This window comes from Clarias gariepinus, chromosome 27 (assembly GCF_024256425.1).
Source record: "Clarias gariepinus isolate MV-2021 ecotype Netherlands chromosome 27, CGAR_prim_01v2, whole genome shotgun sequence".
In the NCBI taxonomy this organism is placed as follows: Eukaryota; Metazoa; Chordata; class Actinopteri; order Siluriformes; family Clariidae; genus Clarias; species Clarias gariepinus.
The window spans coordinates 7,690,682-7,707,721 of record NC_071126.1 but is presented as its reverse complement, the minus strand read 5'-3'; the positions used below and the strand labels follow the sequence as shown (position 1 = coordinate 7,707,721).

Sequence of the window (17,040 nt, the reverse complement as noted above, 5' to 3'; positions counted from 1 at the left end):
CCGAGTCGGTAAACTCCTGCACCGCCTCCACGTGTTTAAACTCCATCGTTAAAAAAATAAAAAGAAATCGGTGAAAGTCTATCAGATGCGCCGCGCGGCCGGGAGAGCGGACACACCGATGCGCGTGAACACAGAGAACCGAAATCCCTGCGCGTCCAACCAGAGTCGCGCTACAGGACACGGTGTTTAATACACGGTGTTACGCAGTGTTGCTGAAAGCTGTAACTCTCTCTCTCTCTCTCCTTCTCTCTCCGAGTAACCAGCTGACAAACCGGGCAGGAGGAGGAAAATAAATAAATAAAAATTAAACGGATTTGGCCTGAGGGCGCGAAAACAAAAGCGTGTCCGGAACAAACCAAAATCAATGTGACAGAGTGAACTTGGGTAATCAGGCCATCAATGCATACAGCGATTATTGTTATTATTATTATTATTATTATTATTATTTAATTGTTATTATTTAAGTTTATTTCTGATAAATGTCTCGCTGGTTACTCAAATAGTGTAACTGTCGATTTTTTAACCTGCAAAATACGTAAAACATGCTACAAATATAGATACGCTCTTGTCTTAAATCATTTGCTAAAGACATGACCTCAAGAAAAGAAGGAAAAAAAAAAAAAAAAAACATTTACCCGGTCTGGATGTGTTTTAAAAGAGACTCCTTTCGGGCTGGAATAGTTCACACTAGGGATGGGACGTTTGAATCATTTTAGTGATTCGGTTCTTTAAATCTTGTTCATCAAAATGAACGAATCTTTTAAGTCATTTAGTTAATTTCGGTCTTTTGATCAGAAATCAAATAAAATGTTACCACTTTTAATAAACAGACCACCAACAAGTCTACATACACATAGCTATAGTTCCAGTAATTAAAATATTACAATGCAGCTAAGGTCATATTAAGACAAACAGAATGAGCAGCTCACCTCTGATCTCATCTAGTCTGAATTGTTTGTTCTTTTGAATCTATTGCGCTGCATAGCGTCTATGGGAGTCACGTGACAAAAGAACAAACGACTAGGACTTGAAGACTCATTGAGAAGAACCGTTCAATTATGGCTTTTTTGTATAGCGTCTATGGGAGTCACGTGACAAAAGGACGAATCTTGAGGTAATTACAGTACACATTTCTGTTTTCTGTACATAACCAACGGAGGTTTTGCGATGCGGGAAAATAAACGAATCACTCTCTGAGACTACTCGTTCTTCTGTCACATTAAAGACTCGTTCAAAAAGAACGAATCGTTCATGAACGTCCCATCACAAGTTAATACACCTGTCTAACCGTCAGAGTTTAGAATAGTATTCACATCTCATGCAGTTGTGCAACAAAACTAACAAATATGATGCCAAATTCTTATTAACTTGCAAAAAAAGTAAAAACCCTTGATAATTGTGTGCAATAGGTTTAACAAACACAGCATACAGTACTTCCAAAAGTTCATTCTGACTGTCACACCTCTGTATGTGCTTTCTGAACATCATGCTCCAGATGTAGTCTCCTTCCTGTTATAATAACTTTCCACTCCTCAGTTTAGATTTTAAAGTGTGGTTGTAAGATTAGAGTTCAATCAGCAACAAGAGTGTTAGTGAGGTCAGTTTTTCAGTTCATCCCAAAGATGCTCACTGGGGATGGAGGTTAGTGCTCAGTGCATGACACTCGAGTTCTTCCACACTAATCCTGTCTTCATAGAGCTCACTGTGAGCACAACGGAATGGTCATGGTGGAGCAGGTTTGGGCCTCTTAGTAAAGCGGAACGGTAAATATTAACGATATAGCATGCAAAAACCCTCTATACAATTGTTTAACTCCATTATTTGTGGTAACAGTTTGGGGAGGAACCACATATGGGTGTGAAGGTAAGACATACATACTATTGGCCAGAGTGTGGTTTAACACCCAGCAGTAAAAAAGTAGTGCTTTAAACTAATAATACTAATAATACATAACAATAATAATAATAATAATACCTCCATTGGTTTGAATCATTCATTTGAAGTCATAATAGTTCTTGTACAGTCTGACAAGAACTATTTCTATTACTTTAACTCTGCCATACTGAAATGAATGTCTCCATTCACATTGTCCAGAAGCAGTGGACATACTGAAGAAAATTTAAAATAAAATAAAAAAATTAACAAGGAGAGATGAGATTTAGTCGTTTAATTCCACCAACACAGATTTCTTGAGTATAATGTGGCACTTAGCAGTTTAATGTTCTCCTGTTCCAAGACTTCAACTCAAAAAAGATTATTCGTTAATTTATTAGTTGGAATATGTATATTAAAGGAAGGATAAACTATATGCTATGCAGGGCAGTGGGTACACGAGGATCAGCATGTCTACAGCAACCAGAAAACACAGATCATATTATATGGTGACATTTAAAACGTCAAAAGATTTTTTTTTTTTTTGAGGGGCGATCAAGTCAAACTGGTATACTGAGAAAACTTTTTACCTTGACATTATCCAAGCACTTATGAAACCCTGGAATAAGTGCATTAGTGTAGCAGGGGATTATACAAAGAAAAAAAGTTTATTTTTCCCCTCTCAAAACTGTTTTGTTGTTCTGCAAAGAATAGTACACAATTATGTACAACTTTTGTAAAAATAAAAATTCCCAGTTCGACTGCAACACCTTTTGTACATAAAGCTTCTACTAGGAAAACAATTTACAGCAATCATCTTGCAATGAAATCTGGCAACTCTGGATATTATCATTTTGAAAAGTTTACCTGACATATTAAATGTACTTATTTAAATTGAAGGAAAGGTTGTGCATCTAAATTTTCAGCAGTATTGGATCCCCAGAAGATGAATTACACACTTCCTAAAATCTTATAATTATAGTTTTAATTACTGCTGAACACCAAACTGCTGACACTGTGTATTTAGCTGTGTACGGAAGGCAATTTCGAGCCCACTGCTTCAGCATTGTGAGCAGATAGTAAATATCAGCACACTTCTGTTTAAACTGACCTTCACATAAGGTGCACGTACAAACAGGCCTGTCAGATACTTTCTGCACTGTACAGTATTTAAAACAAACAAACCGTTACATTACTGAACAGAAATGATAAAACAGTCAACTGAAATTCAAATGGGAAGCAGTACAGTCTTAAGGTAAGAATTATTAGCCGGTGTCACTGGTCATATGATAAAGTTACAGTGTGGCTCAGGAGTGTTTAGTCAAATTCATGATCAATAACGGCACACTCGGCACTCAGTGTAGTCATGAGCAGCATGGCAAGCCTACAAATTTCATTGCCACAAATGATTTGACTCGCTCGCTCGGTGTGTGAAGTGATTCACGGCTTAAAGGGCAACACTGTTAGCTAGTACTTGCACACACAGCACTCTCTGTGTCACAGGATAACACGGGTGCTAAGGCAAAAATCATCAGAATCAGATTTTATTCGCCAAGTATGTTGAGACACAAGGAATTTGGTCCCGGCTGTTTGTAGCTCTTAGAGTACAGACAAACATAAAACACTGTACAAGTAATTACACATCATGACATGGCCATTTAAATAAAACGATTTAAGAGAAGCTAATTACTAAAAGTTTTGCAGAAATCACTTCTACAAATATTAGAGATGTACCATATCTATCACATGAACCTTACAGCACAGCGAAATGTGCCCCCACCCCCCATAAAAAGCTATTCAGAAATATCTTCATGACTGATCTTACTCTCTAATGCTAACTCTCACCAGATACCTTTGTACAAATATCGCTATGCATCTCTGGAAAGAACTTTCTTACTACAGCAGGTTGTAGTGTCGAAGTACAAAGAAAGCCAGTACGCAACAGTTTGACTGCTTAGAGAAAGTTTTGAGAAGATTTATGTGATTTACAAACAAAACAAAGAAAAAAACCTTGGGAGTCTCTTCCTAAGATTAAAATTTTCATTCTTTTTTAGTTGCAGTCAAACACACACAGTTGACAGACTTTTTTCTTTAATTTCTCCTTGGTCTGTAAAGCCGATGATGTCTCACTAACGTGATGCTCATTCAGTAAACGACAAAAGAAAAAAACAGTCCAGTATGTGAAAGCCACTCCTGCCATCTCCTCAGCCGAAGGCCATGTTCTCTAGAGGATGTGATGCTAGAGCATGCATTCATCAAGAGAACCTGCAATCCCAGCACAGCTGCAGGGTGGAGAGTCAGCTTTGCTGGTTTTACTTACTGCAGTAAGCCATTTGTTTGCTTTTTCCCCCCCAAAGGCAGATACAACTTCATGTTTGGAGACAAAAACACTAAAGTCTAGCCTTCTGACAACGAAGCTGTGGAACGAATGGCATAGTTTGTGAGCAATAACCTCCTGGAAGACTGCAAAGACATAATCAGAATTGTTGCACCCAAGCTTTTAAGATGTACAACATTTCGATTTTGCTCGGATCGATTATGTTAAAAATAGATAGGAACTGCTTGAAAAATTATTCAAGAAATGCCAACATGGTCGTTTAACTAAAGCCCTGACTGAGCAAGGGGCTGCTGAGTAGCTCATTAAATCTGCTGCAGTCTATAAAAAAAAAAAATCCAAACACCACACTGTTTTAATTTAGTGTGAATATGGAGGATGTCACATTTTGGTCAACATGACAATCATATTAAATGTACCTTTTAATGCAGACCTTTTAAGTATAGGGTACAATACAGAATATGTCTAAAGTATAAATGTCATTCCTATAACAATACACTAAAAAAGAAAAGAAAAAAAGGCACAAAGGCACCAACTAAGAAACTGAAGTAGCTTCATTCAGTATGGAAAAAACACCATCATCCGCTTTCCACGTGGATCGCCGTGAAACAGTAGTCATGCATGCATTTTTTTTTTTTTTTACTTTTGGAGATCTGTGCTTGGGCACAGTAAGCATGAACCAAACCTTATCCTGAGTAGCCCACAACAACAAAATCAGTATTATAAAGGAATATACAGCGGTGTAGTAATACTTAACATTTTTCATCTATTATCCTAACAGTCATGAGCATAATGCAACATGCTACACAGCTGTTATGACTGTCTATGTTGGGTACAGTGAGATTCGATTTAGTCTCAGATGTGAAGCAGATCATATGAAAAATAAAGCAAAGACTAGAATATACACTCCCTGTAGGGCAAAGCCACCCACACGTACAGAAAAAATAAAAAATAAAGCTTCAACTCTAGTAAAGTTAAGCTGCCCACACAGCCCAGAGTTCCTCAGCTCCACATATCTGCTGCATGTTTCATAAGACCATATCGGCAAACGACAAGCTAAGTACGACTCAACAAGTGGGTGAAATTTTATCAAACACATAACTGACTAAACCATTAACAATCCTAAATTAATCTGCAAAACCACGCAGTTCAGCACAGCAGAGTGAAAAGAACATTACTAATTAAGAGTGAAAGCAGCCTTACCTCAGCCCTGCCTGTATCTTTCAAACACAAGTCAAGTCTGTGAAAAAGGATGTGCAGATGGATAGAGATGGCGAGTGACGGGGATGGAAAACGAAGAGGAATGGAAGGGAGGAGCTTACATATTACATATCTTTCCACTAAGAAAGAACTGGCACATACAGTTTCACTCGAATGCCACAGAAATAAGACAAGACAAGGCCCATGGCAGGAGAGGAGAGAGAGAGAGAGAGAGAGAGAGAGAGAGAGAGAGAAAGAAAGTAAGAAAACATAAAAGTGACAGAATAAAATGCGAGAAAAAGACCACCAACTAGAGGGAACACTTAGTTTGTGTGCAGGGATTACTCTCCCTGGGCATAGCTGTGAGCAACTGAAAGAAAGGGAGCACGATTGTGTGTGTGTGCTTGTTTATGCACACATCATCATCTCAGAAATGTCACGTCTACATACGAGGGGATGAGAGCAGGAAAAAGCCCCGCCTTCAGCAAAGCCAGGGGTCATACCAAGGACACTGATCCTCTTAAGACCTCTTATGTCATAAAACCTGTTGTAATCCTTAAGATGTATAAAGTAAAAACAATAATAAACCCAAAATAGACGAATTGTCTGCCTTGTGGTCAAACTGTGGAGAAGCTTGCCCACAAACACAAAGACGCACAACATAGAATTACAGTTAAGCTGTTTTTGTACTGCTTTAAGCGCTGCACCAGGAGCTATTATTATAAGTCAAAGGGCATTGTAGTGTTTGTGTTTACTAAGCTGCACATCTAAAAATCGCACAGAAGCAAGGTATAATTTCATTTTAAAAACTCAGACATGTATAGCAACTTTGAGGGACAGACCGCAGGTTGTCTGTGGGTGAAATCAAGTCCTACTCACAGGCTGTGCGAACGACTACGAACGACTAACAACACAAAGTCTATGATTATGTTCTAACAGCCCAGCTCATCTCATCTTCTGCTGATATGTCCTGTAGGACTAAAGCAATATTTACTTGTCTGCTTGCTATAGTAACAGATCAGATCAGATGAATGTTAGAGTAGATAAAATCACATGCTCTACTTTTAAACATAAATCTAATTATTATTTTTTTGCCCTTAAATCTACGTATCTACATTTGTTTATCTTCTATGCTGCTTATCATCCCATCCACATTATTATCCTATAGATTATGTACGCACGTGCACACAATCTATGGGAATAACAATTTGCCTAATCTACATGTCTTTGGACTGTGGGAGGAAACCGAAGTACCTGGAGAAAACCCACCAAGCACGTGGAGAACATGCAAACTCCGTGCACACAGACCCAAGATGGGAATCAAACCCAGGCCCTGGAGGTGAGAGGTGACTGTGCTAACCACCATGCCACTGAATGAAATACAAATGCACTCATCATAAAATGTGTTCTAACGGAGGATTTTACATGCATGTATTTATTGCAGAAAATGACAATAAAAACCAGAGGGTGAGGTAATCTGTACTGGCTGCTGCTTTTACAGCAGGTCCAACAGTTATATATAAATATATAATATATACAGTGTGCACTATCTACCAAATTACAATATTCATTCTATGTCATTCTTGTCTCAAAAATCTGAAACTGATAAAACATATGGGCCAAAAAGGTACCCTTCAAATGCCTGGGGGATTGCTTTGGGGGACGGCCTTGCTGTAGCTGTTTTAGGAGCTATTGCAAGCACTGCTGATATCTCCGTCCTTCCAGTGTTGTCTGACATCAGGAAGCGTCCCACACATTGTACAGAGTCAAAGTTACATGAACTGCTTGTTCTCATTCAAGTTATATGACCGCATTCTCTATATATATCTGATCTTTTACCACATGCAGTGTGCGTGTCTTAGATCCAATCTGGAAAACACAAGATTTGTGAGTTCAGACAGGCCTAAAAAAAAACCTGATAAGGGTAAAAAAAAATTTTTTGTGAGTCACTTTAGGCTGGTGATGTAACATATCCTAGTCATAGGATAAAAAGTTTCTGTTAAAGCAAATAATCCTCAAAAAAAAAACTTGCAAAAAAAAGAAAAATCTGATTAGAGATGACAAAAAAATAAATAAAATGAACGACACCAATATAAAAAAAATAAAAAAAAAACCTTAGCTCTTTGGGTTTTCTGTATCTCAAATTCCGTAATCCAGACATGAGCACATTAAACGTCTTGAGTTAATTTTGTGGAACAGATATGACACAAAAAAAACATCATCTTTTTCATACAGTATGTCCTTAAGTTAGCCAGAGACATCCCTTATCCATTAGAGGTTGCCTACTATGATGGCATCATTCTCTAAGACAGTTCTTTTTATAATGTAGAAAGAAGTAAAAATCAGGAAACATAAAGAAAATAGGTGTGTCCAAACTTTCGACTAGTAGTGTAGTTCTGAATTATACAACTGACTAAAACCGAGTATTAGGTCAGAGAAATGTATACCACACAGACATACACACACAGATCTCTTTGTATTAATACAGGATACGCTTCACATAAAGTGTATAACAGTCTGTACAATCTATACAATATAATAAATACTCTTTGCTGGAACAGCACTCACTCACTCACTCACTCACTCATCGTTTATACCGCTTTAGTCGTGGGGGGCCTGAAGCCTATCCCAGGAGACTTAGGGCATGAGACAGGGTGCATCCTGGACAGGGTGCCAATCCTTTGCAGGGCACACACACATACATACACTCACTCACACACAACAGGCAATTTGAGAACGCCAATTAGCCTAATGTGCATGTCTTTGGATTGTGGGAGGAAACCGGAATACCCAGAGGAAACCCACCAAGCACAGGGAGAACATGCAAACTCCATGCACACAAAGCCGGGAATCGAGCCTGGCCAGGAATTGAACCCTGACCCTGGTGGTGCAAGGCGACAGTGCTGCTGGAACAGTAAACTATATAAAAAATTAAAAAAAATTCACAGGAGGGATTCTGTGTCTGTGGTTTACAGGATGCGCTACATGCTAATGACCACCATGTTGGGTCTCTGTACCTCAGCGACAGCAGCTAGCGCATCGTTACTAATCAGTTCCCTGGCTAAACACCTCAAGCAAATGAAGTGAAGTGTGTCCTCCGCAGTCTGTCACTCCCTCCCTCAAGACACTGAGATTCTGGAGACGCAGAGGGACGGAGAGAAAAAGACAAACAAAGCTGAGTGTTTAAGAAAGAACCCTGATCTCGCCATACGTTATATAAATGTCTGAGTGATAAGGAGGCCATTATTTTATTTCTTGCATCCCGCAATATCCCTCAAGGTAAAATTAGTTACACTTCCAAGAGCATAGCATTTTCTTTGTCAGAATTTGGTCCAGATGGCTAGAAAGAGAGCAAAAGCGAGTGATGTTATAGGAAGCGCTCATAATCAAGTGCCTTACAAAAAGAAAAGGCACAAACAATGGCTTTCTTTCATGAAAGAAGGTAAATATGGCACATGCGTGTGAGAGTCGTATAAAGTGCAGAGAAAGAAAACTCCAGTGGCTCCAATGAGAAAAAAAAAAGCCTAAAATACTGAAGTACACAAGCTGGCACCCAAGTTCAGCCAATTAAATAGGGACAGACTGGCAGTTAAACTCATAAGCCATAAAAACTCGGCATAAAGACTTAATTCACTGACTGTGATACAGTGGAGTTTACATTTAGGAATTATCCAAAAATGTTAACCCAGCATTATTTCAGACATATCAGGCTTTTTAAGTTGCTTATTCTAGCATAGTATCCTGCTAATAAACTTGTGTAACCTACTTTTACATTATACTTTTGTTGTGGTGGTTGTAGTTGCAAAAGTGATAGCACCATGTTATTTTCTCTCGTTAGTGTCTATTAATGTTTTTTTGGGGGTAGAAAACACTGTTTAGATTACATAAGGGTTAAATTATCCACACTCTGGCTTTAAAATTTTTAGTAACTTTTAGAAAAGACAAATACATAATTTATGTATCCACTTTTTAAAACGCTTTTAACAAGCTTTGGTATTCAGCAGCAGTGGTGACTTGGAAAAAAAATAGCCTTAAACAGAAAGCGCTGATAAGACAAGAGCCAACACATGTTTTAATATAACCAGTGTGCTAATAATTTCTTTAAAATAATTATATGAATTATAAATGCTTTTCCTAAAAAAAAATAAAAATATAAATGCTTTTCCTAAAAAAAAATAAAAATATAAATGCTTTTCCAAAAAAAAAAAAAAAGAAAAATGTGTTTGGTAGATGAAGGCTGAATAAAATAAGGTGGCCTGGTCTGATGAGTCACGTTGTCTTTTACATCATGTGAATATTCAGGTGTGTGCGCATGACTATCTTGAGGAGGTGCCACTAGGATCGGCACTAGGATGAGAAACAGGCAACCTGGGGGGGTTGATACTCTGGGAAATGTCCTGGGTCCTGCCATTCCCTAGTATTCCCTAGTATATAACAGTATTCCCTAGGCAGTGGGCTCTTCTAGTAGGATAATGCACTATGCAACACTGCAAAAACTGTTCAGGAATAATTTAAAGAACAAAAGAACATAAAGAGTTCAAGGTGTTGACTTGGCCTCCAAATTTCTCAGATCTAACCAAATTATGCTGCAATAACAAGTCTCATCCGTGTAGGCCCCATCTCACATCTTATCGAACTTAAAGGATCTGCTGCTAAAATTGTAGTGCCAGATATCATAGGACACACATTTCAAATCTTTTATTATGCATTTATATATTTTGAAATAGTTGATGCCTTCCACTGAACCCAGTGGAAACTTTCTTAAATATAGGCCAGGTTGTAGTGATGGGGTGTGCTCTTGGCAAGAAACATGACATAGACATTAATCATGCGTTAAAACATTATAGATATACTGTATATTAAAAAAAAAACTGCACATAAGACACATGATTAAGCATGGAGGTCATGACAGTTACTCCCTATTACAGTAATATGAGAGGACCATACCCCATTTTCATTGTGCTTATCAGAGCTGCTTCCAGTCCTTCGGTTCGCCTGCTCCTGAGACTGCTGACTCCCTGTCATCAGGAAGAGAAAAAAGACAATTTTTTCAGATGCATATTTAAAGCATTGCAACATTTTAATCTTTGCCCAAATATGACCAGGCGATGAAAGTACACAGATTATCTGTGCAGTCCTGCTGCTGTGATGTTAAAGGCAGCCACTTGAACATAGAAATCTGCTATGAGTGCTGCGAGTTCGGCCAGTGGACAGATGGTGTGGGGGACAGAATGCGAGATTGTCTTTGGCTGTGCTCAGGCACACAAGACTGTGGTATTCTACACCATGAGACAGTGATGGTTTATCACCCACAGTATTACAGCTCACTGCATATAAATTCACAGGCCGTGGTACATCATGGTCTCTCACTCACACACACACACACACACACACACACACACACACACACACACACACACACACACACACACACACACGAGTGTAAGAGAGCAAGCAAAGAGAAAAATAGTGAGAGAGAGAGAGAGAGAGAGAGAGAGAGAGAGAAAGAGAAAGAGGGAGAGAGAGAGAGAGTAGGGGCGATTAATGCTGTGTCAACTTTAAATGTTTAAATTTAGTTAAGATGCTTGCAGTGCAGCCTAGTTTTATTTAACTGTATATTTAAACACTGGATAACATTTAAATGTAAATTAAAGCACACAGTTTATAGCAGTTTACACAATTTGCAAGCTGTGTTGTAATTTCCAGACTGTACAATGGCTCACACTATGAATTTGTGTGTGTGCAGAAAAGACCGGAGAAGCTGGTCACTTACAGTAATCCTGTTTTATTATATAACCACTTCTTAACCCTCAGCCATGGCATAAAGCCCTGTATTAGACTCTACCGCTCTGACACATCATGATTAAAAAAAACAATTCTCATGAGTGAAGCCTAATTTATGACTGCCTTCTTTTTTCTCAGGGGGCGGGTTAAAGTCGTGTCCACTAGATGACATTGCAGCTCTTTTTTGTGAATGAAAGTTTCTCTCTCAACTGCAACTAAGGATCTGCTGCCTAATAGTGAATGTTTTTACAAATATATTTGAAAGCAGGACTCACCTGGCTCACTGCTCTCTGTGGGCGAGTCTTCGTGGCGCAAAAAGAACTTCACTTCCTGTTTCCTTGGGCCCCATTTCTGCAGGTGCTCGTACATCATGTGGTCAAAAGGAATTGCTCTCTCTGCAAGGAAGAAAGACCACATAGTCTAATACAACAGAAGATAAAGCCTTGGATTTTATCAAGAGAAAAAAAAAAACAGACTCCATGAAAAACATCACTAGGATCCCTAGAGATCAACAGGAAACAGACGTGAGGCTGAAGATGACACGGTGCTGACAAAAGTACAAAGCTCGAAGTCCATCTCTATTACATCAAAAAGCAGACACTCTTTCCTGACTCTTTTCTTAGAACTTGGGGTCTAACTAAGGGGCCCGGAGGAAGAAAACGAAGAAAGGGAAAAAGAGCCACACCTCAATCCACAGGGGGGTAGAAACACACAGATGCAGGTATCAAAGATTAATGTGTGGCTTCCTGCCAGAGGAATGCTGTGAGACAAAAAACAGGGAAATGCAGAGGAGAAAGCAGGCTAGTGAAAACAAATCCATGCTTCCAGGAGCAGGTGGAGAGATGAAATTGTGACAATGTTAACAATTCTGTATATATTAACTTTGTGCATCTTAATTTGTCTTATTTCTAACAAGGCACTAATTGTAGTCTTTCATCAACTGTGATTAATTAGGGTAGATTATACTCTTATGTAACAAGTGATTAAGAACCCGTTCGCAACTGAGCCTCGTGGTGTGAATTATTTCACAAGCTGAGGACTGGCGGATAACAAATGGATCATTAGCAGCAGCAAAATAAATAAAAGATAAGATTGAGAATGTACACGCATCAGTCATAATATAAAAAACACCGACAAGTGAGATGAATAAAACTGATAAATAAGTTATAACAGCACTTGTAAAGAAATGGGTTATATAATGCAGCAGATAAACAGAATCCTTTAAATCAAACATTTAGCAAACTATTATGGCTAGACAACTGGTCAGAGCAACAGGTCGTGTTGCACGTATAATTCCTGGTCTGTGGTAGTTAGTACCACAGGGAAAAACATCTGGTAACCCGGCAAAACAGTCATGGCCGTCCTAGGCTCACTTACGCACATGGGGGGAGTAAAGGCTAACCCACCTGGTATAAAACCCACAGAAGAGCTACTGTAGCACATAAACTGGTTGAATAAACTGGCTCTGATAAAAAGGTGTCTAAACACAGTGCATCACAGCTTGCTGCTGACTGGTCAGATTGCCCATGCTGACCCCCGTCCACCACTGAAAAAAAGTACATTAGAACAGGACCATTGGGCAATGTAAAACTGCGGCCTGGTCTGATGAAGATATCTTGGGAAGATATTGCACCAGGATGCGATATGGGAAGAAGGCAAGCCACCATTGGCACCACAATACTTTGGGCAATAGTCCGCTTGTAATCCTTGGGTCCTGGCTTCTATGTAGATGTTCCCTTAGCCCATACCAGCAGGCTTTGGTGGTTCCATGACATGCGAAAGAACTAGGTTTGATGCCCAGCCAATGCCCAAACTCCCAGTCACTGGATGCCAAAGTCGGATAAATGGAAGGATTATGTCCATTTTAAAACCTGGGCCAATTTGCAAGCGTATCAGATGTTCCCCATTATGCAATTTACAGGACACACAACACATCTTTAGGGGTCAGAGTTCTTTTGGTGACACAAATGGGACCCAAATAATATTATTTACTATTTGCACGGGATAAATATTATCTGGGGACCTCGTGTGATTTAGAAATTACTACCTCTCTCATCTGAGTCTTGTGTGGCGCATTTGCATGGGTTAAGCGAAGTTGGCAATCTTACTTGAATTTACTGACTTATCTCACGGATATACAGTATATATCCCAAAGTGTGTGTTGCGATGAAAAGAGGAGGGGAGTGTGTGTGTGTGTGTGTGTGTGTGTGTGTGTGTGTGTGTGTGTGTGTGTGTGTGTGTGTGTGTGTGTGTGTGTGTGTGTGTGTGCATGCGCATGCAGACGGTGTGTGAGGCTGAGAGAAAATTTATGGATGTCCGGTAAGATAGATTAAAAAAAAGAAACAAATACAGTGCCCTGTGACATTTCACCTGGATAAAATCTAATAGCTCGAGCTGTACGCTTGATTGATCTTTAACACATTAACCTCGAATTAAGTGAACCTCCTCGCTTAATTGTGCACCACTTCGAATAGCCTTTTGTTTGGAAATGTCATTATAGGTCTAGCTGTATTATATAAACATCAGAGTTTATTCTTTTTGTTTTTGTTCTTGTAATGGTTTTAAAATTTCTCTTTCTGCAAATTGTATTGTTGCGTGTGACAGCATGTCCTCGCATGCTGCCACACAGCACCCCAAAAACTTCCAGAGCAGTCCAACGCAGCCTCTATTTTTTGCGGACAATGGATAAAAAGACGCGCAGAAAACAAAAACCTTAAAAATTTTATATACAAACCTGCCAACTACTGGCCAAATAACAGACATGCTGATTTGCACAGCTGCTCTTGGACAGTTTTAAGGTGGAATCAGTGTTGGACCAACAGATACAGGGTAGTTATCCCTTTAAAGCTGTACAATGGGCGATTTTGTGCATTGACCCAGAACGGCCAGTTTAAGAATAAACATGTAAGACGGAAAGGGGACTGGTCTAGTGTTCAGTGTTGACGTTACTTTTTAAAGTAACTAATTACATTACAAAATTAATCAGTTAAAATACAGCATAACTTTTTGATAAAAGTTAGAATACTTTTCCATTGCAGAAAATGAAAACTCCTTTGTGATTCCTCATGCATGTTGTTTTAGTCAAGAACTTTATAATTATTCTACCATCATCACTCAGTGAAGTTTGGCCCATAATCTGTGAATTACTAATACCCCTATCTCACCTACGCGGGTTCGCACAGTAGCCGTAAGTAGGGTTTATCATAATTCACCGTGAGTTTTGACGCTGTGATTAGGTTTCCATTTTTCTGAGCTTTTGTCCTCGCATGGTCAAACTGCATAGGTGAGATAGGGGTATAACAGCAGGAATAACAGAGGGGGATGGGTTTTCGGGGGCGGGGCTTGTAGGACAAGTATCACACACACGCAAAAACACTAAGGGATTGGGAATCACGGCTGTCTGGCTCATGGATTAAATAAATTGTCTGAATAACGGATTACATTTTTGAAAAAGTAACTAAATAACTGAGTACTTAAATGGTGGACCTAACGCGTTAGATTAATCATTACATCAAAAAATTGTTCCAAACCAGGTACTCTAACACGTTACTTTGTAGACAGAAGGAAAGACAAATTGCACATACACAAGATATTTATAAAGTTTCATGCAAAAACTTTAAGGTTTAAAAGAGTGACTTGAGAGAAGCTCAGTGAAGTTAGCTGTGAATGTACTGTGAAAGCAGCACATTAAATGAGCAATGACATTCTATGGTAGAACATTATGTTTTACTCTTCAGTAATAGAGATAAAGACATTAAACTGTCTATTAATGCCTTAGTGATTGGCATTTTGTAAGGCATGAAATGACATTTTGTTGATTATGGCAATGACTGTAGCACTGACTACGGAGGGAAAAAAAATTGTGTTTTTAAGGGGATTTATTTTTTACTGCAAACTAAGATATTTAGGGATAAGAAATGTTCCACATATACAAGCTAATAATAATAATAATGGAAAGCAAAATGAAAACTGAATGAAGAAAAACAGAATGTGTCTGGAGCTATTGTATTCACTGCTTGAGAGAGAGCATGACAACACTGAAGTGTACACAAGGTGCACAGTTCCTCTGAACTCTGTCTTTTTTGTTCAGAAGCAGGTCTGTAGTAAAACCTAAATAACAACACTAGAGGGCTGTACTCTTACTCCAATACTCAGGCTAGAGCATAAACGCTACAGTAGGTCAGGTGCGTACCGTTGCCACGCCACACTTCAGCCAGGTGGCAGCCGCTCTCGCCCGGCTCCTTACAGAACTCCACCACATCACGACATGTCGTCTCTGGAGTGATGGGCACCTCCGTCAGAGTCTGCTCGCCATCACTCAAATACACGGTCAAAATCACCTGAAAGACAGATCCAGAAAGAGCAAAAGAATTTCAATAAAAACAGTTACGCACTGATACATAACCAAGTAAAAGAAAGTGCTGGGAGAAAGTTTTCCTTTATTAACTTTGCACTGAATCCAACAATTATATAAATATGTTGCAGGACAGAAACAGCATTAGGACAGAGACTTTTATATTGAAATGGCTATGTGATCACTGAGTCCAAAGATGACTTCCAGAAGATGCATTATTGTAATTAAAACTAAATCGCATTGCATACTGAAAGCACAATGTAATGTCGCCAAACAAAGACAACAAAAAAAGTTTAATGACCAAACACCTAGTTGACATTTCAGTCTTGCTGCATAAAGGAAAAAAAAAACTACACTCTTAAAGCGGTTATACTTGATTTATTCTAAATTGTCTTTATATTGATGGCTAGGAGTAAACTGTACAGTCTGAGCAAACGCGTCTGTGTCTGTTATGCAATTAAAAATATCTCTGCAAAGTTGCATGTGCATTATGTATCAATTCTGTTGCACAGACAGACAGACAGACAAGACGCTGTTATCTTAAACGCGTCCATGGTAACATGACATTAATAAGAAAAAAAATTAACATGACTACCAGTATATAGAAGCCTAGAAAAGCACTGTTTTTTATGCAAACATGCAGTTGCACATAAAGACAGGCCAGGTCTCTCATAATTTTACCAAACTAGCTACATTTACATGGACAATATTTCTTTAATACAATTGAAGTCAGTTAGAGATGCAATTAGAGATTTAATCAGCTTAACTCCTACATGGAACCTGACCTGATAAGATGTGTGTTTACATGGTCACACATCATTTAATCAGTAGGGTTGGGAATCAACAGTCACCAACTAATGATATCATGATACCTACAGTAGGTGCCGACTCAATTAATACTGCGACTTTGCATTACGATTTTATAAATATCCCATTTCGATATTTATTTTTTTTCGATTTTGTTTCAATTTTAAGACCTGCAACCTTAAAGAGTTGTCATAACTGAAGATAAACGAATACCTTAGCTTTGTTCAACAGCTTCAGAACTGAACTGAACATGAGTAATTAAAGTAGCCCATTCTTTCTAGCATTTGTTTCTTGCTAAAAATTCAAGGGCAGCATTTAAACAATATAAACCAACTACAAATACAAAAGTTTACCATTTAACTTTAAATTAAACAAAAAGCTAAATTGAGCATCATAAAAACACTGAGCATCATTTCCGTCAACATTATTATTATTTTTAAACAAACCACACGGGACCTGAGTGAATAGTTCAGAGTGTACCAGCTGTAGGATTATAAAGAAAGAGCAACGTTTTACTGCATGAAATGTCTTGAGTGCATGTTAAGCAGTTGCGATCACATGGTTGTGCGCAGCTTCTAACGCGAGAAATTGCGGTTACGCATGGTTTCCAACAGACTAATTAGCACATGCGGTATTTTGAAGCTGGTGTAAGCATTATGGTGTAATGAGTGGGTTTTAAGACTAATTC

The 17,040-nt window shown here is 38.7% G+C and overlaps 1 protein-coding gene across 7 annotated transcripts in view; it reads right to left on the bottom strand.

Annotated features, from left to right (window-relative positions):
• ppp1r13bb (protein phosphatase 1, regulatory subunit 13Bb) overlaps positions 1-17,040 on the bottom strand; it is a 56,145-nt gene that overhangs the window by 16,356 nt on the left and 22,749 nt on the right. For all 7 annotated transcript variants that reach the window (XM_053489012.1, XM_053489015.1, XM_053489016.1 and 4 more), the window contains exons 3-5: positions 15,384-15,531; positions 11,467-11,586; positions 10,355-10,425 (exon numbers count right to left, since the gene is read on the bottom strand). In XM_053489012.1, coding sequence (XP_053344987.1) covers positions 10,355-10,425; positions 11,467-11,586; positions 15,384-15,531 — 339 coding nt within the window. The remainder of the gene's footprint in view (positions 1-10,354; positions 10,426-11,466; positions 11,587-15,383; positions 15,532-17,040) is intronic.